Raw genomic sequence first — 22,500 nt, 5'->3', positions numbered from 1 at the left:
AGCTGCCAGTTTTAGACTGTAAAATTTAAGGTTGTTGTTTTCAACAGTGTATTACTATTTGTTTTTAGGGTAGAAAAACTGGCAGCTAAATTGCCAGAATAATTTTTTTTTACTGTTTTTATTTTAACAATATGTTGTTTTTTGACAACTTTTTCTGTAATCTGACCCCCCCCCCCCACCCCCCAAAAAAACAGTGGTACTGTTTTTCCATTTACTGTAAAAATGTTGTAAAAAAACAACAACAAACAAACACTATTGTCAGAACATTTGTATCTAAGTTATCACAAAACTTTGTGTTTCAATGAGTTCAGAACAGACAAAAGCTGTCTTTGATCGTACCAATCAGAAGGCTTGTAAAACTCCACCGTGTAGGATGGGAAGCGACATGAAGGTGTCGGTTTCTTTGATGTATTGTAATCCACAGGAAGATTTTGTCTTGACCCGAGATCTACAAAGCGGAGAGGAAGCAGGACCCGACTCCCCTTCCAGGCACCTTTTCTTTTAACTGTTTTGTGACCAAAGGCAGCGGCTGTTTACGACCCCCTTCCTTTAGAACAGTGGTTCTTAACCTTGTTGGAGGTACCGAACCCCACCAGTTTCATATGCACATTCACCGAACCCTTCTTTAATGAAAAATAAAATGTTTTTTTTTTCTCAAATTCGAGACAAAGTTCTGTTTTTTTTTTTTACTGGTGCACAAAATGAACCGTGCATGAACATCACCTTGTTCAAAGAACAAAACCAACACAGTGCATGAACTCACAACAAATGACACACCTGCGAATGAGATGGAAAATTAGAGGGAACATTGTTTGGGGGTATCCATAATACGGCGATAGGAAGAAGTTTTTATTTACACGATGAGTCGGGTGTGTCTTGACCTCCGCCGAACCCCTGAGGCCGACTCACCGAACCCCTAGGGTTCGATCGAACCCAGGTTAAGAACCACTGCTTTAGAAACAGCTGTTGCCATGTAATCAGGGAAAGTCCAAATAAAAGAGGCGTACAATCTTTCGTCAACGTGGTGGGAGACTGTACAAGAGTACAGCCCAGAAGTTTCTCCTCAATTGAGCTAAATTGAATTCTGTCTCTGTTTAATTCCTTGCTTCTTTGTCTGTTTAATAAATGTCATTAGTGTTTGAACCTGACAACTATTTTACAGTCCAATTTTGTAAATGTAAAGTTTTTACTGTAAAATGGACAGTCTACTTAAAACAATTTATATAATTAATACATACATTATTCACTGTTACAAGCGGCCCTCTGATGCCATGTGGCCCCTCAGTGAAAACCACTTTGACATCCCTGGTTTAGATCAACTTCAGATCGATGCGTTGATTATTTTTCACGTTATATTTGTTAGAATAATTGTAAGTTATCACAAAAAACTTTGTGTTGAAATGAGTTCCAGGCAAAAGGACAGGGGCCGTCTTTGAGGCCTACCAAGAGTAAGGCTCGTAAAACTCCACTGTGTAAGGGGGAGAGCCACATGAAGGCTTTTCTGTTTTCTCTCATGTATGGTAATTAACAGAAGGATGTGGTTCTGGCCCAAGGACTTCAAAGCGGAGAGATGACAGGATCTGCCCAATTTCCAGACGAACTCTTTTTGAAGTATTTTACGAACTATTTTTGAACTGACCTTTCCTGTGAATTGTTTACGACCTTTTCTGTGAACTTTTTGCGACCTTTGTCCTTTGGAAACAGCCGTGGCCAGGAGGCATAGTCTTTTGGCAGAGCGTGCTGGAGACTGTACATGAGTACAGTGTGTCCAGGCGTGTCTCCTCAATTGAGTCCAAATTGAATTCTGTCTCTGTTTAATTCTTTGCCTCTTGTCTTGTTTAATAGATGGCATCAGTGTTTGAACCTGACGATATTGCACCTGTTTGCTCTTTAATTACACTAATAGTATTTCTAAAATGTGGCGAAGGCTTTACAATAATTAGCTACAGGCCAAAAGTGACCTGTTTTAAACAGTTCAAGTATGGAAACTTCAAAGTAAAAGTCTGATTTAAAGATTATTTTGCTACTCAAGAAATTGAGCTTTTATTTAATAAAACATAATCTTATTGTTCCGAATGTCCACACACAAATACAGAATATAACATATATGTTTATATATACAGTATGTATGTTGTACATTTTTAATTGTTTCTTCACGTCTAAAAAAAAAAAAAAAAAAGTTAAGTAAAAACTTGACCTTTTTTGAGTGACACGTCAAAGTCAAGTTGCTTATACGGTCAGCAGAAAACATTTATTGCAAATAAAATACAGTCCAGGCAGTAAACTACTTTGTAAACGCACAAAATGCGGTCCGTGTAAATTAGAACGCTGAACTTCACAAAGTATCACATTTAATATTTTTGTGTTATTTTTCTACTCTTAACATCGAAATAGGAAACAAAAAAGGTCAAACACCAACGACATCAAACACGAGGTGACAAAAGAAGTCCAAATATATCAAACAGGCAACATTCCAAACAATAACCGCTTCCCCCAAAAAATGCTGTTAAATAACCAAAATGTGAGCTTTTATTATGAAACTCCCCATTTTTTTTCTCCTGGGACATTCGTACAAAAACTATATCGGCAGAGACGGACGAGGTGTGCGACAAGTGTCGAGGGGTGGGGCTTACGTCATGGGGGGCTCAGGAGATGCATTATGGGAAATGGGGTCCTAAAATGCTTGATTAGCCCTTTGAAGCCAATCTGTCGGATCATGCCTGATCATAAATATTCAATTCCTCTTTTGGAGACCACGGCTCACTTTGTGGCAAGAGTAAGAACGGGCGCTCGGTTGAAAAAGGCACATCACAAATGTCCAAAAAATACTGACCAATAAAACCAATAAAAGACCAAATATTGACTGGCGAGCTTCATCCGAGCATTTGGAAGGCCAAAAAACAAAAGTGTGAATTATAACTTCAAACTCCAATCATTAAAAAAAAAAAAAAAATATCCTCCTGGTGATCATGTGATCAGCTTCTAAATGAGGAGGCCCCGCCCCCCTCTGCTCATGCTACAGCTTATTGGAGGAGAGAGGCGAAGATGGGGGACCTTCCCGTGGTCCCGCCCACCTCTGCAGACAGTCCACCAATAGAGTAGCGGGATGACAAGTGCGTGAGGAAGCGGCTGGATGACATGTGGCGGGGGAGGGGGGGGGGGGGGGGCGTGGCTATTGATCCTTCTTCTCCGATTCCGATGAGTCGTCTTTGGCTAGCGCCTCCTCCGGGGAGGCCTCCTCGTACCTGGGGGGAGGGGGACAGGTGAGTCGGAGGCGGAGCTTCTGATGACGTCATGCGTCGGCAAGACGGCTCGTGTAGCGGCGGCCGTCAGATCAGAGCTAAGCGAGTGAAAATGGAAATGATATCCTGGCAAGGGAACGCGTGGGCTGTTTTACCTGCCCAGGTGAGGAGTCTAGAAAGGCTAAAGCTGGGTTCTACAAGGAAGTAGGCCGTAAGTGACGGCGGCGGCGGGGGGAGGAGTCCGCTTCCATGGAGGCGGCCAGGCTGGCGGGTGAGCCGCTGACGGTCGGGAAGGAAGTGAGCCGAGGGGAAGCGGGAAGGACGTCCTCCGATGACTCGAAGCTACCCGCCCGGCGGGAGACGGGCACGGGTGAGGGTGAGAAGGAGGGACAGGTGAGAGGAAAAAAAGGAAGATTAAAAAAAAAAAAAAAAAAAAAAGGCCCAAAAGAAGAAGCGATGGTGTGAAGGCGACAGGAAGAGGGCGGCCATTAAAGACGCACACGTCAGGAAGCGATGCTGGGGAGGAAATATGTCTAAAACTTAACTGTGGAAGAGGACGACACAGGAAGTGGAAGAGGACTTGATAAAAGGTCATGTTCCGAGACAAGGCGATGGCGGGGTGTGCTACGAGCGTGCCTGCCGGCGTCATGTGACCTGGTCGCCACGGTTACTCACCTGAACATCTCCGTGACCTCGCCTTTGAAGAGCGCCACCACCACCGGGAAGCCGACACAGGCGGGCACCAGGTAGAGCAGAGCGGGCTGACGACAACACGCCAACTTGTTAGATCAAGAGCTGCAGCAGTGACCTCCGACCCCCCCGCATCTCACCTGCGCGTGTTTAAAGGTGTGCATGACGAAGATGGTGAGGCCCAGTCCGAAGATGTAGGCTAGGAAACTTGAGTAGAAGTAGGTCCTGCTGTTCTTCTTCAGGCTGCACATAGATGCAAGAAAAAGAAAGAAGACACAAAAAAAAAAAGAATAAGAATACAAAGAATGAAAAAAATACTAATAAAAAAAAGCAAAAGAAGAAAATGGGAAAAATGGGAAAAAGAAAAAGAAAAGGAAGAAAAGTAAAAACACTAAAAAAGAAAGACAGCCAAAAAGAAGGAAACAAATGCAAAACAAAAAAGGAACAAATAAAGAAAAAGAAAAAAAAAAAAGGTTAAAAAACAAATTAAAAATGAAATAAATGAGAAAAACCAAAAAGAAAAATAATAAGAAGTATACAAAAACAAAAACAAAAAAAAGAAAAAGGGAAAAACCAAATGAAAAAAATAAAGACAACAAAAACAAAAAGAATTAAAAAAAGGATTAAAAAAACAAATTAAAAATGAAAAATAAATGAGAAAAACCAAAAAGAAGAAAAAGAATAAGAAAAATTATACAAAAAACAAAAAAAAATAAAAGGGAAAAACCACAGGAAAAAAAATTACAACAAAAACAAAAGGAATAAAAAAAGATTAAAAAACAAGTTAAAAATGAAAAATAAATGAGAAAAACCAAAAAGAAGAAAAAGAACAAGAAAAATTATACAAAAAACAAAAACAAAAAAAATAAAAAGGAAAAAAATCAAGACAACAAAAACAAAAGGAAGAAAACGAAAAAAGTAAAAAACAAACGAAAGATAAATAATAAAAATAAAAGGAAAAAACGCAAAACAAGAAGGAAAAATATACAAAAAGAAAAAAAAACACAAAAAGAGAATAAAAAATAAATACGGAAAATCCAAAAAAAGAAAAAGGGCAAAAATAAAAAGAAAAGGAAGAAAAAAAATACAAAAGAGAAAAAATAAACAACAAAAAGGGAAAAACCAAAAAGAAAAAAAAAAAAGGACAACGAAAAAGGGAAAATAACAAAGAAAAGGAAGGGGTGGTAAGTAAATAAAATAAAAAAGAAAACAAAAGGAAAGGAAAGGAAAAAACAAGATAAACAGCAAAAATGAAAAAAGAAAAGAAAAGAAAAGAAAAAAAAAAGAATAAAAGGAGAACATTAAAATGAAAAATAATCAGAAGACAAAAAAAAAGGAGGAGGAAAGAGGAAGTCAAACGGGTCGAACAGGAAGAAGAACCTGCAGAGTGCTGCTTACCTGACGTCAAAGCGCAGCAGCAGTGCGATGAAGATTCCCGGGATGACGATGTCGCCAAGACCCAGCATAGCAAAGTTGTTGGCGCTCAAACCTTTTTCTAACAAGTCCTGAGGAAAGACCACTGCAGCGAGAACACACCGTCACCCACTTCCTGCGCTTGATGTGCTCGCTAACAAAGTATACTCACGTTTGATTGGCGCCTCAAAGGACCTCGCCACGGTGACCATGACGTTGGTACCAAACACCTAATTAGAATAATATTGATGATGATGATGATGATGATGATGAAGGGGAGACCAATCATTACGTTCCGGTCACTCACCCAGAAGACGTCGTAGACAAACAGCCCCCCCAGCAGGATGCAGCCGGTACTGACGTTGTTCAGGTGGAGAAGCTCCACGCCGTTGAGTGCGAAGGCCAGGCCGAAGAGGTTGTTGGCGATCCAGTGCTGCGATGGCACCACAACACACACACAGGTCATCATCGGCTGCTCGCCTACCAGACCAAAAGGTAACCAGTGTGTGCGCGCGTTCGATACCTTTTTCAGCACGTACCAGACGCCCACCACGCCGCTGGCCACCAGGCACACCAGGTTGTTGGTGTCGAACTCGTAGTTGATGATTTCTGCGGGGGAATAACAGCACAGGTCGCGTCGCCGTGTGAGAGGGGGAGCCGTGCTCTGGAGGGGGGGGGGTCTCACCTTCTTTGGCCTCGCCGGTGCCCTGCGTGAAGAGCAGCTGGTACTGTTTGATCGGCAGGGACGCCGGAAGGACTCTGGCCAGCAGAGGACTGCCACACACACACAAAGAATTAGCGCACGTCGGCATAACGAGCGCTCGTTTGGCAGGGCGTCCATCTTACCTCATAGTGTGCGACAGAGCCAGCACGCCCAGTGCGAAGAAGTAGACGGACAGCAACAAGTTGATGTATTCTTGAGAAAACACCTGCGACAACACACTTCAGCATGAAACAACATGCTAACCTGCTCTTCAGTGCACTTCAATAAGTACAGTTTTTTTCGGAGTATAAGTCGAACCTGCCGAAAATGCATAATAAAGAAGGAAAAAAACATATACAAGTCGCACTGGAGTATAAGTCTCATTTTTGGGGGGGAAATGTATTTGATAAAACCCAACACCAAGAATAGACATTTGAAAGGCAATTTAAAATAAATAAAGAATAGTGAACAACAGGCTGAATAAGTGTACGTTATATGAGGCATAAATAACCAACTGAGAACGGGCCTGGTATGTTAACGTAACATATTATGGTAAGAGTCATTCAAATAACTATAACATATAGAACATGCTATACGTTTACCAAACAATCTGTCACTCCTAATCGCTAAATCCCATGAAATCTTATACGACTAGTCTCTTACGTGAATGAGCTAAATAATATTATTTGATATTTTACGGTAATGTGTTAATAATTTCACACATAAGTCGCTCCTGAGTATAAGTCGCACCCCCGGCCAAACTATGAAAAAAACTGCGACTTGTAGTCCGAAAAATACGGTACACAAGGAACTTACTTCCTGAGTGCACATATCGTCAGTGAAAATTGCAGCTGAAATTTTGATATACCTGCTACATGTGCTGTGAACCTCTAATTGAAGCTAACGAGCTAGCATAAAACATTAGCATGCTAAGGTTAGCTTGTTATACTGGGAACAGTTAGTATTAGGGCTGCAACAACTAATCAATTAAATTCGATCATAAAAATAGTTGGCGATTAATTTAGTCATCGATTCGTTGGATCTATGCTATGCGCAAAGGCTACTTTTAATTTTTATAAACCTTTATTTATAAACTGCAACATTTACAAACAGCTGAGAAACAATAATCAAAATAAGTATGGTGCCAGTATGCTGTTTGTTTTTTTCAATAAAATACTGGAAAGGATAGAAATGTAGTTTGTCTCTTTTATCCGATTATTAATCGATTAATCAAAGTAATAATCGACAGATTAATCCATTATCAAATTAGTTGGTAGTTGCAGCCCTAGTTAGTATACTTGCAATATGGCGACATGTGTCAAAACCCCATGAATTTTAAGTTTAAATGATCAAAATGAGCTAAAATGCCAGCATAAAACTTTAGCATGCTAATGTTAGCATAATAACAGGAAAGATTAGCATACTTCCGAGATGGCGGCAAGTGTCAAAAGCCATATTTGAGTTCAAATGGATACGATTATGATGATCTAGGAAAGATGGTGTCATATATCAAAATTCATGACTTTTAGGTGGGAACAAGTACAATTAGCTAAAAAGCTAGCATAAAACATTAGCATGCTAAGGTTAGCTTGTTATACTGGGAACAGTTAGTATACTTGCAATATGGCGACATGTGTCAAAAACCCATGAATTTTAGGTTTAAATGATCAAAATGAGCTAAAATGCCAGCATAAAACTTTAGCATGCTAATGTTAGCATAATAACAGGAAAGATTAGCATACTTCCGAGATGGCGGCAAGTGTCAAAAGCCATATTTGAGTTCAAATGGATACGATTATGATGATCTAGGAAAGATGGTGTCATATATCAAAATTCATGACTTTTAGGTGGGAACAAATACAATTAGCTAAAAAGCTAGCATAAAACATTAGCATGCTAAGGTTAGCTTGTTATACTGGGAACAGTTAGTATACCGGTACTTGCAATATGGCGACATGTGTCAAAAACCCATGAATTTTAGGTTTAAATGATCAAAATGAGCTAAAATGACAGCATAAAATTTTAGCATGCCAATGTTAGCATAATAACACAGGAAAGATTAGCATACTTCCAAGATGGCAGCAAGTGTCAAAAGCCGTATTCGAGTTCAAATGGATACGATTATGATGATCTAGGATAAGTTAGCGTACTAAGATGGTGTCATGTATCAAAATCCATGACTTTTAGGTTGGAACAAATACAGCACTTGCTTGCAGCACTTGGTGAGCAAACTAGCCCCCCTTGGATTCAGTCCCCCCTATGCAACTGGCTGCTTGACTTCCTCACAGACAGACTTCAGTCTGTGAGAGTGGGCAACAACACCTCCAGTGCCATCTCCCTGAGCACCGGCTCCCCCCAGGGTTGCGTCCTGAGTCTGCTGCTGTTCACATTGATGACCCATGACTGCTGTGCCAGGTCCACTACTAACCACATTGTGAAGTACACAACAGTAGTGGGCCTCATCTGTGACAACAAAGACACGGACTACAGGGTGGAGGTGAAACATCTGGTGGACTGGTGCAGAACCAACAACCTGGTTCTGAACGTCGACAAGACCAAGGAGATCGTCATCGACTTCAGGAGGCACCAGTCCAGCCACGCTCCACTCTTCATCAACGGCACAGCAGTGGAGATCGTTAGCAGCACCAAGTTCCTGGGGGTGCTGATAACTGTCAATATGACCTGGTCCCTACACACCGGAGGTCTTGTAACAAGAGCTCAGCAGCGCATGCACATTTTGCGTGGGATGAAAAGAGCACAGCTCCTTCCCCCAATTCTCAGCACATTCTACAGAGGCACTATAGAGAGCCTACTGACCAACTGCATCTCTGTCTGGACTGGAGCCTGCAGTGCCTCAGACTGGAAGTCTCTGCAGAGAGCGGTGAGGACGGCGGAAAAGATCATCAGGACTCCTCTTCCTCCTATCCAGGAGATCGCAAAAAGCCGCTGCCTGACCAGGGCTCAGGAAATCTGCAGAGACTCCTTCCACTCCCACCAAGGACTGTTTTCACTGCTGGACTCTAGAAAGAGGTTCCGCAGCCTCCGTAGCAGAACCTCCAGGTTCTGTAACAGTTTCTTCCCTCAGGCCGTAAGACTCTTGGACGCATCATAATAATCGCCTCAATTACCCCCAAAAATGCATGAACTGGCTGGAATATAAAGACAATATAACATACATCCATAAACATGGATGCATATGCAAAAGTGCAATATATTTATCTGTACAGTAATCTATTTATTTACATATATTTATATATTATTTATATATATTTATTTATTTAAATCTGCACCTTATTGCTTTTTTATCCTGCACTACCATGAGCTAATGCAACGGAATTTCGTTCTTATCTGTACTGTGAAGTTCAAATTTGCATGACAATAAAAAGGAAGTCTAAGTCTACAGTTATCTAAAAAGCTAGCATAAAACATTAGCATGCTGAGGTTAGCTTGTTATACTGGGAACAGTTAGTATATTTGCAATATGGCGACATGTGTCAAAAACCCATACATTTTAGGTTTAAATGATCAAAATGAGCTAAAATGACAGCATAAAACTTTAGCATGCCAATGTTAGCATAATAACACAGGAAAGATTAGCATACTTCCAAGATTGCGGCAAGTGTCAAAATCCATATTCGAGTTCAGATGGATACGATTATGATGATCTAGGAAAAGTTAGCGTACTGCGAAGACGGTGTTATGTATTAAAATCCATGACTTTTAGGTTGGAACAAATACTGTATTTTCCGGACTTTAAGTCGCAGTTTTTTTCATAGTTTGGCCGGGGGTGCGACTTATACTCAGGAACGACTCGTGTGAAATTATTAACACATTAGCAAAAAATATAAAATAATATTATTTAGCTCATTCAGGTAAGAGACTAGATGTATAAGATTTCATGGGATTTAGCGATTAGGAGTGACAGATTGTTTGGTAAACGTATAGCATGTTCTATATGTTATAGTTATTTGAATGACTCTTACCATAATATGTTACGTTAACATACCAGACACGTTCTCAGTTGGTTATTTATGCGTCATATAACATACTTATTCAGCTTGTTGTTCACTATTCTTTATTTATTTTAAATTGCCTTTCAAATGTCTATTCTTGGTGTTGGGTTTTATCAAATAAATCTCCCCAAATAATGCGACTTATACTCCAGTGCGACTTATATGTTTTTTTCCTTCTTTATTATGCATTTTCGGCCGACTTATACTCCGAAAAATACGGTAGCTAAAAAGCTAGCATAAAACATTAGCATGCTAAGGTTAGCTTGTTATACTGGGAACAGTTAGTATAGATCAGGGGTCGGCAACCCGCGGCTCTAGAGCCGCATGCGGCTCTTTAGCGCCGCCCTAGTGGCTCTCTGGAGATTTTTCAAAAATGTATGAAGAATGGAAAAAGAGGGGGAAAAAATATATATTTTTTTGTTTTAGTATGGTTTCTGTATGAGGACAAACATGACACAAACCTCCCTAATTGTTATAAATCACACTGTTTATATTAAACATGCTTCACTGATTCGAGTATTTGGCGAGCGCCATTTTGTCCTACTTATTTTGGCGGTCCTTGAACTCACCGTATAGTTTGTTTGCATGTATAACTTTCTCCGACTTTCTAGGACGTGTTTTATGCCACTTTTTCTGTCTCATTCTGTCCACCACACTTTTAACGTTGTGCGTGAATGCACAAAGGTGAGTTTTGTTGATGTTATTGACTTGTGTGGAGTGCTAATCAGACATATTTGGTCACTGCATGACTGCAAGCTAATCGATGCTAACATGCTATTTAGGCTAGCGATATGTACATATTGCATCATTATGCCTCATCTGTAGCTATATTTGAGCTCATTTAGTTTCCTTTAAGTCCTCTTAATTAAATGTATATCTCATGACACATGTAATATGGCTTTTAATTTTTTGCGGCTCCAGACAGATTTGTTTTTGTATTTTTGGTCCAATATGGCTCTTTCAACATTTTGGGTTGCCGACACCTGGTATAGATCGATCGATAGTACTTTATTGATTCCTTCAGGAGAGTTCCCTCAGGAAAATTACTTGCAATATGTGTCAAAAACCCATGAATTTTAGGTTTAAATGATCTAAATGAGCTAAAATGCCAGCATAAAACTTTAACCTGCTAATGTTAGCATAATAACACAGGAAAGATTAGCATACTTCCAAGATGGCGGCAAGTGTCAAAAGCCATATTCGAGTTCAAATGGATACGATTATGATAATCTAGGATAAGTTAGCGTACTGCTAAGACGGTGTCATGTATTAAAATCCATGACTTTTAGGTTGGAACAAATACAATTAGCTAAAAAGCTAGCATAAAACGTTAAAATGCTAACATTAGCTTGCTATAATGGCTGACAGTTATTATACCTGCAATATAGCGAAAAGTCTCAAAATCCACGAATTGAAATGATTAAAATGTGTTTAAATGATTTCCTTGTCCTTTGTAATTATATACAACATTTATAGTAAAGTCAACAGTGTAAAATAAACAAATGGACTCAGCCAAAACGACCTTCGGGTAATGCTGCAAATTCCCATGCCAACAAAAAAAATTACTTAAAAAAAAAAAAGTTTCTACTTAAGTAAGGCTTCGCTTTTACAAATATGCGGTAGCTTGATGCTAATATACATTGCCTTTGTTTTGACATGCTACTGATTAGCATTAGCAATTTTACATGGCGATTTCAACACCTACAAATGTGTGAATGAAACCTACAACGAATATGCACGTTACAATGCTTGATTCCCCTTAGGGGCGATGGACGGCTGAGTAGCGCTTATACAGCAGCAGCTCCCACTCCCTTCCCTCTGTTGCAAGTTTTGTTGATTCTATGTAACATTTTTATGTGTGCTATGGCTATGAGTTTTTCCCCCTTGTCCTCAGTCTGGACCCCCTCCCTGGAGTCCAGCCTTTGACTAAATATTTATTTACTCTCCCTCACTTCCCTCCCCAGCGTTTACCGGTTTCTCACCTTTCTTTTGTAAAAGGGGCGCCGGAAGTTGGCAGACCCGTCAGCGAACATATTTCTGTCTCCCTGTAATGTTTGTCTGATCCTGATTCGGATTGTGGTGCGTAATAAGTACAATGCTTACAGTGGTAACACTTCTTGGAGTGCAACAAAAAATAAAAATGTCATAGCTACAAATGAGACTCAGAAATGTAAGAAGCTCATTGGTATTGAATCCCAGGTACTGGAAATTGGTACAAATATCAACGGTACCCATCCTTATGGTAAAAGGTCATAAACAGGTTTTTCTATGCTCAAATGCTTAAATGTTGGATGTTTTTAAATAACCGTGACCAGTTAGCAGGGCTGTACCGTCCTCGCGCACATATCGGAGATGAAGACGGCCATATTGACCTCTTCGTCCCAGGCGAGAAACGCGATTGGATATCGTCACCTTGAAAAAGAGGTAGAGTCCAAAGAGAGTACAGCTGGCGATGATGGGGAAGCGGGCGGCGTCTCTGCTGGTGATGGTCTCCGGCATGTCCGAGGCATTCTGCGGAGCACAGAGGAGGTCAGGACACCACAGAACGCTACAATCAGCCGGTGGGAGCAGAATGTGGAGGTGGTTAGGGGACGAGAGCGGAGGAAGCGTCGAACTGAAACAACCAAACGGTGATGGAAGAGCGGGAAAGTGTGACGATAACCGCAGGACGACAGTCCGTAGAAAAATAACTTGAATTTACCACAAATGACATCGATCTATTTGAGCAAGCAGAGGCTTTTTAGACTATAATGACGTTTAATAAACGCAACACTTCACACAAAGACCACTGGGAGGCAGCGTACCAAAATGTATTTCCATACTTTAGGGCACCACAAAAAATATATCATTATTGGCTTTATTTTAACATAACATCTTATCACACATTAAACATTTGTTTCTTATTGCAATCAAATAACACGTTTGGCATTTAATAACATTCTAAAATGTTTAAAAATTCAAATGGAAGAAGATAAACATATTTAAAACACAAATACAAATAAGACTCTTGTTATGCCAGAACAATATTTATTGTTTCTCTGCCAAGAAAGTATATTACTCTTTGAGCACAACTAAAAATACCACAATAATAATGTCAACCGTGATCATTTTGGTCACAATAACTCCTTTGTTGCTTTTGGTTGTGATTTTTAATCAAATGCAAAATTTTGCTGACAGAGTATAATTGTTCTTATTATTTAACTTTGTGTTTAAAATTTTACATTTCAATGACAATGTTACCCTGACAATGTTTCAATGACATTAAAACAGCCAGAGCTAACCTCAACCGTGCCATTAGGGTTGCAAAGCGTGCTCATGGTCAGAAAGTGCAGGACTTCTTCGAGAACCCCACGACCACTAGTCCAGTGGTTCCTAACCTTGTTGGAGGTACCGAACCCCACCAGTTTCTTATGCGCATTCACTGAACCCTTCTTTAGTGAAAAATAAAATGTTTTTTTTCAAATTCAAGACAAAGTTATATGTTTTTGGTAACACTTTAGTATGGGGAACATATTCTAAGTAACAAAGACTTAATTTAGAGTTTTTTGGACACTAGGGGAACATATTCTAAGTAACAAAGACTTAATTTAGAGTTATTTGGTTAGGGTTCGGGCCAGGGTTAGAGGGTTAGGCTTATAATAAGGCCATGCCGAATAAGGCATTAATAAGTACTTAATAATGACTAGTTAAGAGCCAATATGTCACTAATTTGCATGTTAATAAGCAACTAATTAATGGTGAATATGTTCCCCATACTAAAGTGTTACCATGTTTTTTTACTGGTGCACAAAATTAACCGTGCATGAACATCACCTTGTTCAAACAACAAAACCAACACAGTGCATGAACTCACAACATATTACACACCCGCAAATCAGTGTGACGTCTGCTGTTGCCGTATCCGTAATACGCCGATAGGGAGAAGTTTTTATTTACACGATGAGTCAGGTGTGTTGTGTTTTGACCTCCGCCGAACCCCTGAGGCCGACTCACCGAACCCCTAGGGTTCGATCGAACCCAGGTTAAGAACCACTGCACTAGACGAATGTGGCAGGGCAGACATGTCATCACGGACTATAAAGCCACCCCCCGTCCCTGTGACAACAGCATCAGCTTTCTTAACGACCTCAACAACCACTTTGCGAGGTTTGAGGCACTTAACACCACTCCGGCGAGGAAATCCATCCCTCGCCCTGATGAGCAGCCGCTCAACCTGGACACAGTGGATGTCCGGAGAACCCTGAGGAGAGCGAACCCCCGGAAAGCAGCGGGCCCTGATGACATTCCGGGCAGGGTGCTTAAGGGATGTGCAGACCAGCTGGCTGGGGTTCTCACAGACATCTTCAACATCTAGCTGACCTAAGCTGTGGTACCATCATGTTTTAAGACGGCCACAATCATTCCAGTACCTAAAAACCCCCACAATCTCCTCAATGATAATCGCCCTGTGGCAATCACCTCCATCATAATGAAGGGCTTCGAGAGGCTGGTAAAGGAATACATTGTCTCCAGACCCCCCCCCCACATTCGACCCATACCAGTTTGCTTATCGCCCTAACCGCTCCACAGAGGACGCCATCTCCTTTGCACTCCACCTGAGCTTAGAACATCTGGAAGGAAAGGACACACATGTGCAGATGTTTCTGGACTTCAGCTCGGCGTTCAACACAATCATCCGGCAGCACTTGGTGTGCAAACTGGCCCCCCTTGGATTCAGTACCCCCCTATGCAACTGGCTGCTTGACTTCCTCACAGACAGACCCCAGTCTGTGAGAGTGGGCAACAACACCTCCAGTGCCATCTCCCTGAGCACCGGTTCCCCCCAGGACTGCTTCCTGAGACCGCTGCTGTTCACGTTGATGACCCATGACTGCTGCGCCAGGTCCACTACTAACCACATTGTGAAGTACACAACAGTAGTGGGCCTCATCCGTGACAACAACGACATGGACTATAGGGAGGAGGTGAAACATCTGGTGGACTGGTGCAGAACCAACAACCTGGTCCTGAACGTCGACAAGACCAAGGAGATCACCATCGACTTCAAGAGGCACCAGTCCAGCCACACTTCACTCTTCATCAACGGCACAGCAGTAGAGATGGTAAGCAGCACCAAGTTCCTGGGGGTGCTGATAACTGACAATATGACCTGGTCCCTACACACCGGAGCTCTTGTAAAAAGAGCTCAGCAGCGCATGCACATTTTGCATGGGATGAAAACAGCACAGCTCCCTCCCCCCATTCTGTAGTGCCACATTCTACAGAGGCACTATAGAGAGCCTACTGACCAACTGCATCTCTGTCTGGACTGGAGCCTGCAGTGCCTCAGACTGGAACTCTTTGCAGAGAGCGGTGAGGACGGCGGAAAAGATCTTCAGGACTCCTCTTCCTCCTATCCAGGAGATCGCAAAAAGCCGCTGCCTGACCAGGAGTCAGAAAATCTGGAGAGACTCCTCCCACCCCCACCAAGGAATGTTTTCACTCCTGGACTCTAGAAAGAGGTTCCGCAGCCTCGGTAGCAGAACCTCCAGGTTCTGTAACAGCTTCTTCCCTCAGGCCATAAGACCCTTGAACGCATCATAATAACCGCCTCAATTCCCCCCAACAACGGAATAACTCCATACACGTGAATACATATGCAAAAGTGCAATATATTTATCTGTACAGTAATCTATTTATTTATTTATATCTGCACCTTATTGCTCTTTTATCCTTCACTACAACGAGCTAATGCAACAAAATGTCGTTCTTATCTGTACTGTAAAGTTCAAATTTGAATGACAATAAAAGGAAGTCTAAGTCTAAGTCTAAAATAAATACAAGTGAATTGCATTTTAAAGGGTATACTTTAGGGATGTCCGATAATAACGGCAGTCCGATATTATCGGCCAATAAATGCTTTAAAATGTAATATCGGAAATTATCAGTATCGGTTTCAAAAAGTAAAATGTATGACTTTTTAAAACGCCACTGTCTACACGGACGTAGGGAGAAGTACAGAGCGCCAATAAACCTTAAAGGCACTGCCTTTGCGTGCCGGCCCAGTCACATAATATCTTTGGCTATTCACACACACAAGTGAATGCAACGCATACTTGGTCAACAGCCATACAGGTCACACTGAGGGTAGCCGTATAAACAACTTTAACACTGTTACAAATATGCGCCACACTGTGAACCCACACCAAACAAGAATGACAAACACATTTCGGGAGAACATCCGCACCGTAACACAACATAAACACAACAGAACAAATACCCAGAACCCCTTGCAGCCATAACTCTTCCGGGACGCTACAATATACACCCCCTGCTACTCCCTAACCCCGCCCACCTCCTCATGCTCTCTCAGGGAGAGCATGTCCCATATTCCAAGCTGCTGTTTTGAGGCATGTTAAAAAAAAAAATGCACTTTGTGACTTCAATAATAAATATGGCAGTGCAATGTTGGCATTTTTTTTTCCATAAATTGAGTTGATTTATTTTGGAAAACCTTGTTACATTGTTTAATGCATCCAGCGGGGCATCACAACAAAATTAGGCATAATAATGTGTTAATTCCACAACTGTATATATCGGTATCGGTTGATATCGGAATCGGTAATTAAGAGTTGGACAATATCGGAATATCGGCAAAAAAGCCATTATCGGACATCTCTAATCCTTACAAATAAGAATCCTGTTTCATTCAAAAATGTATTTTCTCAACACCCCTATTTATTAGTACCGGTATATTGTAAACTTGTACCAATGTTAGAATGTGACTCTTGTACTCACACTTACTTAGACCACAGTTTGACCCAGGAACAGACAAACGCACTTCACATTATTCCCTTTTGGTTGAAGTATTTTTAAACATGGTGCCCCACTTTGGTGTGATACTTGAATGATTGCTGGCTAATGAAGGCGACACATAACTAACACACACACACACACACACACACACACACACACACACACACACTCTCTCTTTCTCTACCCATTTAAGAATAATAGCGTGTGTATGTTTATGCATGTGGTGACATTAAGACGCTCATACTCACTCTGTAGCCTGAATCGTACCCTTGGTCTCCGAGCTCCTACGGACACAACACACACACACACACACGTGCACGGACAGACACACGTGCACAGACGAGAGAGAGAGAGAGAAAGAGAGAAGATCAGGACTGAATCAAGTTGGACATGCAGCAGGAGGGTGAAAAGGGCACACCATAGATGATTACAAGATGATATACAGCAGAAAGAGCCAAGAGGAGAGAATGGAAGTCAACACAAAGACCATGTGACCCCAATAAAAACGATATACGTATCGGGATAGGCGCGTGATTGATGTCAATTAAAAAAAAACGTCGGAAGAAAGAGGAAGTATGGAAGCAAGGTCGGTTGCATGAACAAAGGCACTCGCTCTCTGGTAACAGTATCAACTATCATGTTTGCTTGCACCATCTTGTTGTCTGGCGGTCGATTCTTTGCATGGAGCGAGACGAGAAAGTCAAAATGAAGAAATTGTGGATGAAACAGCTTCACCTTCAACAGTAAGGCACTTTTTTTTTATTTTTATGGACCGTAGTCTGACCAATGTGGTCTGTAAATGCTGCAAGGCGCTCGTCGCCACCAAGACCGGTAATACCACACCATCTCAGCCGTGCTCACCCTTTAGAGCACAGCTGGCACTAACCCTGCAGAAAATAGTTCTTCTCAGGTTTCTCTGTTTACATTTTCACACTTTGCACTATTTTCTTACACTTTAATAAGAGGGGCTCAGAAAATCTGCAGAGACGACTCCTACCCCCACCAAGGACTGTTTTCTCTGCTGGACTCTAGAAAGAGGTTCCGCAGCCTCCGAAGCAGAACCTCCAGGTTCTGCAACAGCTTCTTCCCTCAGGCCGTAAGAGTCTTGAACGCATCATAATAATCCCCTCAATTCCCCCCCAAAAATGGATTAACTGACTGGAATATAAAGACAATATAACATACATCCATAAACGTGGATGCATATGCAAAAGTGCAATATATTTATCTGTACAGTAATCTATTTATCTATATCTGCACCTTATTGCTTTTTTATCCTGCACTACCATGAGCTAATGCAACGAAATGTTGTTCTTATCTGTACTGTAAAGTTCAAATTTGAATGACAATAAAAAGGAAGTCTAATTCTTTATTAAGCATTGTACATTACTCCTTCATTTTAAGAGCTTATTGTTAAGTGTTCAATGCGATTTTACAATTTTGTTTACATTGTTTTGAGTGTTTTTTTCACTCCTGGTCCTTATTTTTGATATTGATATTTTTTAAGACCAAATAACTGACCCCTATATTGTGATACAGTTTTCAGCCATATCGCCCAGCCCGACTGCTCAGCAACTCTGACTTATTGAAAAATCTGCAAAATACTGTAATAATAGACTGGATTGGGGGGGGGGGAAAAAGGCGAGGTTGCCATCACTACTCAAATGTGTTCCCCAGCTACATGCTAACATGTTTGCTCGCTCGTTGAAAACTGGAATGTAGTATTCAATTCAAATAAGACTGCCTTAAAGTGTTTTGGACAAACATTTTTTCTTCTTTCTTTAGTTTATTTCGACCATGAACACACTTACAGCATAATACATCACACAATTTCATATCATTTCACTTTACGTCATGTCCGAAAAGGAGTAGGAAGAAGCAAAGCTTATTTAATCCTACCCCTTTCCCCAATTCAGAGCGTTTACAAATACATACGTACATTTACTGACATCTTTTTGTAGCACAATGACATAAGTGAATGATTAATACAGCAGTTTTTGTAATAAATTATTAAGTCAGTCATGAAAAACATACTGAGATGAAGAATATCCCATTTTCAGTAAAGGTTGACGGTAAGGGTGTAACGGTACACAAAAATTTCGGTTCGGTACGTACCTCGGTTTAGAGGTCACGGTTCGGTTCATTTTCGGTACAGTAAGAAAACAACAAAATATACATTTTTTGGTTATTTATTTACCAAATTTGTAAACAATGGCTTTATCCTTTTAACATTGGGAACACTATAATAATTCTGCCCAAAAATAGAAATAGCTCTGTGTGTGATGGATGTGAGCCACCACTAGGCTGATCAGTGCAACAGCAGGCTGTCATGAATGCTAAGCATAACAATAACATACATATACACACAGGGTCCATTGCCAGGGTTAATGCAGTCAACATATATCAAATAAAAACTAAATAAGATAAGGCTCACAATGGTTTCTTAACAAAACCTTTCCACATATAAAGTGCTTTTTTTGATTGATTGAGACTTGTATAAGTAGATTGCACAGTACAGTACATATATTCCGTACAATTGACCACTAAATGGTAACACCCGAATAAGTTTTTCAACTTGTTTAAGTCGGGGTCCACGTTAATCAACATTAAACTGCCTCAAGTTGTTGCTCAGATTAAATAAAATGACACAATTTTTCTTCTACATACACAAAGTGCAACATTAAACAGTTTCAAGTCAACTCAGCCTCAGATTAAAGGCCTACTGAAATGATTTTTTAAAATTTAAACGGGAATAGCAGATCCATTCTATGTGTCATACTTGATCATTTCGCGATATTGCCATATTTTTGCTGAAAGGATTTAATAGAGAAAATCGACGATAAAGTTCGCAACTTTTGCTCGCTGATAAAAAAAAGCCTAGCCTGTACCGGAAGTAGAGTGACGTCACAGGAGCTAGTATTCCTCACAATTCCCCATTGTTTACAATGGAGCGAGAGAGATTCGGACCGAGAAAGTGATGATTACCCCATTAATTTGAGCGAGGATGAAAGATTCGTAGATGAGGAACGTTACAGTGAAGGACTTGAGAGACAGTGATGGACGCATCTTTTTTCGCTCTGACCGTAACTTAGGTACAAGCTGGCTCATTGGATTCCACACTCTCCTTTTTTTATTGTGGATCACGGATTTGTATGTTAAACCACCTCGGATACTATATCCTCTTGAAAATGAGAGTCGAGAACGCAAAATGGACATTCAGTGCCTTTTATCTCCACGACAATACATCGGCGAAATGCTTTAGCTACGAGCTAACGGGATAGCATCGTGCTTTAACTGCATATAGAAACAAAAAAATAAACCTCTGACTGGAAGGATAGATAGAAAATCAACAATACTATTAAACCGTGGACATATAAATACACGGTTAATGCTTTCCAGGCTGGCGAAGGTTAACAATGCTGTGCTAACGACGCCATTGAAGCTAACTTAGCAACTTAGTAACGGGACCTCACAGAGCTATGCTAAAAACATTAGCTCTCCACCTACGCCAGCCAGCCCTCATGTACTCAACACCCGTGCTCACCTGCGTTCCAGCGATCGGCAGAAGGACGAAGGACTTCACCCGATGCGTTTGGCGGCCCGGAGACGTAGGAAGTCAAGGCGAGGTCGGCGGCTAGCGCTCCAACAAAGTCCTCCTGGTTGTGTTGCTGTAGTCCGCTGCTAATACACCGATCCTACCTACAACTGTCTTCTTTGCAGCCTTCATTGTTCATTAAACAAATTGCAAAAGATGTCCAAAATACTGTGGAATTATGAAATGAAAACAGAGCTTTTTGTATAGGATTCTACGGGTACCATAACTTCCGTTACTCTGACTTCGTCACGCGCATACGTCATCATACCGCGACGTTTCAGCCGGATATTTCCCAGAAAGTTTTAAAAGTCACTTTATAAGTTAACCTGGCCGTATTGGCATGTGTTGCAATGTTAAGATTTCATCATTGATATATAAACTATCAGACTGCGTGGTCGGTAGTAGTAGGTTTCAGTAGGCCTTTAACTTTTCTTTTCCCCCCCAGCCTTTAACCCTTGTGACTTTCACTCAATCGTCATGTTTTTTGCCAGAAAAATCAGTTTATCCACATTGTCTGCAGAAAGAGCAGACCTGCTTGCAGTTAAAATGTCTCCAGCTGTGGGAAATACCCTTTCGCTGGGCACGGAGGTAGCAGGTATGGCGAGGTAGTGCCTGGCTAACTTGGCAGTAAGAGGACATATGGGCTCATTGTTCTTCCACCATAGAAGTGGGTCAAAATCTAGTTTTTAATGCAACATGGTCTTAAATCTGCTGTTATAAAAACACCAACGGCATTTGTTATTGCTTTAGCCCTGTCTGACTCGCCGAGGAGAGGCTGCTTGAATGCGGTGTTTCTCTTCGTTGAAGCGATGTTCACTTGGGGGTGGTGACGCTTCAAATGGGTTAGCATGTTTGACGTGTTGCCAGAAGCATACCCTACCGCTGCTGAACAATGTCGGCAAACCTCCGTCCTTCATTGTTGTATCACACCGCGCAGCCGAAGTGTTCCCAAACGGGAGATCTTAACGAGGCAGGAGGGTCTTCCAGCTCTGCCTTTTACATGTTGTCGTAGCCCGGTCGCTGCTAGCATGCCGTGTGTTGTGCCTCGGTGTGCATTGTTTACACAACGTGTGGTACGCTACTTAATATGTCCGTGTGGAAACTCGTTCGGTACACCTCCGAACCGAACCCCGTACCGAAACGGTTCAATACAAATACATGTACCGTTACACCCTTAGTTGACGGTGTTTCTCGTAATTCTTCTTCTTTGTACTTTGTGAGCACTATTTATATGAACAACCTCTTAAACTGGATCATATCAGTACATTGTTTAACTTCTTTACTTATACATAATTTAACTCCACATACTGATATGCTAAAGGTTTTTAGTGTTGTACGAGCATACAAATGTTTTAAATTAGATTTTCCTCCAAGGTTATAGTTGAGAAGAATTGTTGTACATTCTTGGGTAGCAGGTTATAGTTTGCTTTGTACATCCGTGTTTGCAATTTTACCAAATTATCAAACTTCAATATTTTTGACTCAATAAATAAAGGGTATGTATGTTCTCTATATGCAACATCATGTATCAGTCTAATTGATCTTTTTTGTAACACGGTTAACGAATGAAGCGCACATTTGTAGTTATTTCCCCATATTTCTGCACAATAACTCAGATATGTAACACTAACGGGGAGTAAAGAATGTGAAGTGATTTTTGGCCCAGGACGTATTTTGCCTTGTTCATTATTGAAATGTTTCTTGCCACCTTATGTTGTATATTTTTTATATGAAATTTCCAGTTCATTTCATCATCTATTAATACTCCCAAAAATCTAGTTTATTTTACCCTTTCAATATATACTCTGTCTATTTACACCATATACACTCAGGAGTCTATATTATATTCAAATGTATAACTAAATGTCGTGGAAGTACAGTAGAACAGTGTTTTTCAACCACTGCAAAACGAAACTAAAACTGAACTGGCTGCAAAAGAAACAAAAACAGAATGCTAGACGACAGCAAAGACTTACAGCGTGTGGAGCAGCAGACGGCGTCCACAAAGTACATCCGTACATGACATGACAATCAACAACAGAATAGGAA

At 40.9% G+C, this 22,500-nt stretch overlaps 1 protein-coding gene across 3 annotated transcripts in view; it reads right to left on the bottom strand.

Moving 5' to 3' along the window:
• Nucleotides 1-2,008: 2,008 nt before the first annotated feature.
• hm13 (histocompatibility (minor) 13) overlaps nt 2,009-22,500 on the bottom strand; it is a 23,184-nt gene continuing 2,692 nt past the window's right edge. Inside the window, exons 2-12 of one of the 3 annotated variants that reach the window (XM_062052657.1) lie at nt 17,105-17,140; nt 12,474-12,572; nt 6,192-6,274; nt 6,031-6,119; nt 5,869-5,954; nt 5,653-5,778; nt 5,518-5,575; nt 5,331-5,451; nt 4,073-4,175; nt 3,918-4,003; nt 2,009-3,245 (exon numbers count right to left, since the gene is read on the bottom strand). In XM_062052657.1, the coding sequence (XP_061908641.1) occupies nt 3,173-3,245; nt 3,918-4,003; nt 4,073-4,175; nt 5,331-5,451; nt 5,518-5,575; nt 5,653-5,778; nt 5,869-5,954; nt 6,031-6,119; nt 6,192-6,274; nt 12,474-12,572; nt 17,105-17,140 (960 nt within the window). In that variant the 3' untranslated portion in view covers nt 2,009-3,172. Of the gene's footprint in view, nt 3,246-3,296; nt 3,585-3,917; nt 4,004-4,072; nt 4,176-5,330; nt 5,452-5,517; nt 5,576-5,652; nt 5,779-5,868; nt 5,955-6,030; nt 6,120-6,191; nt 6,275-12,473; nt 12,573-17,104; nt 17,141-22,500 lie in introns of those variants that run through there. The other 2 variants (XM_062052658.1, XM_062052659.1) reach the window with 2 other exon arrangements.

The sequence above is a fragment of the Entelurus aequoreus genome, linkage group LG07 (genome assembly GCF_033978785.1).
Source record: "Entelurus aequoreus isolate RoL-2023_Sb linkage group LG07, RoL_Eaeq_v1.1, whole genome shotgun sequence".
In the NCBI taxonomy this organism is placed as follows: Eukaryota; Metazoa; Chordata; class Actinopteri; order Syngnathiformes; family Syngnathidae; genus Entelurus; species Entelurus aequoreus.
The sequence above is the reverse complement of the archived record's forward strand: the minus strand, read 5'-3'. Positions and strand labels throughout refer to the sequence as shown.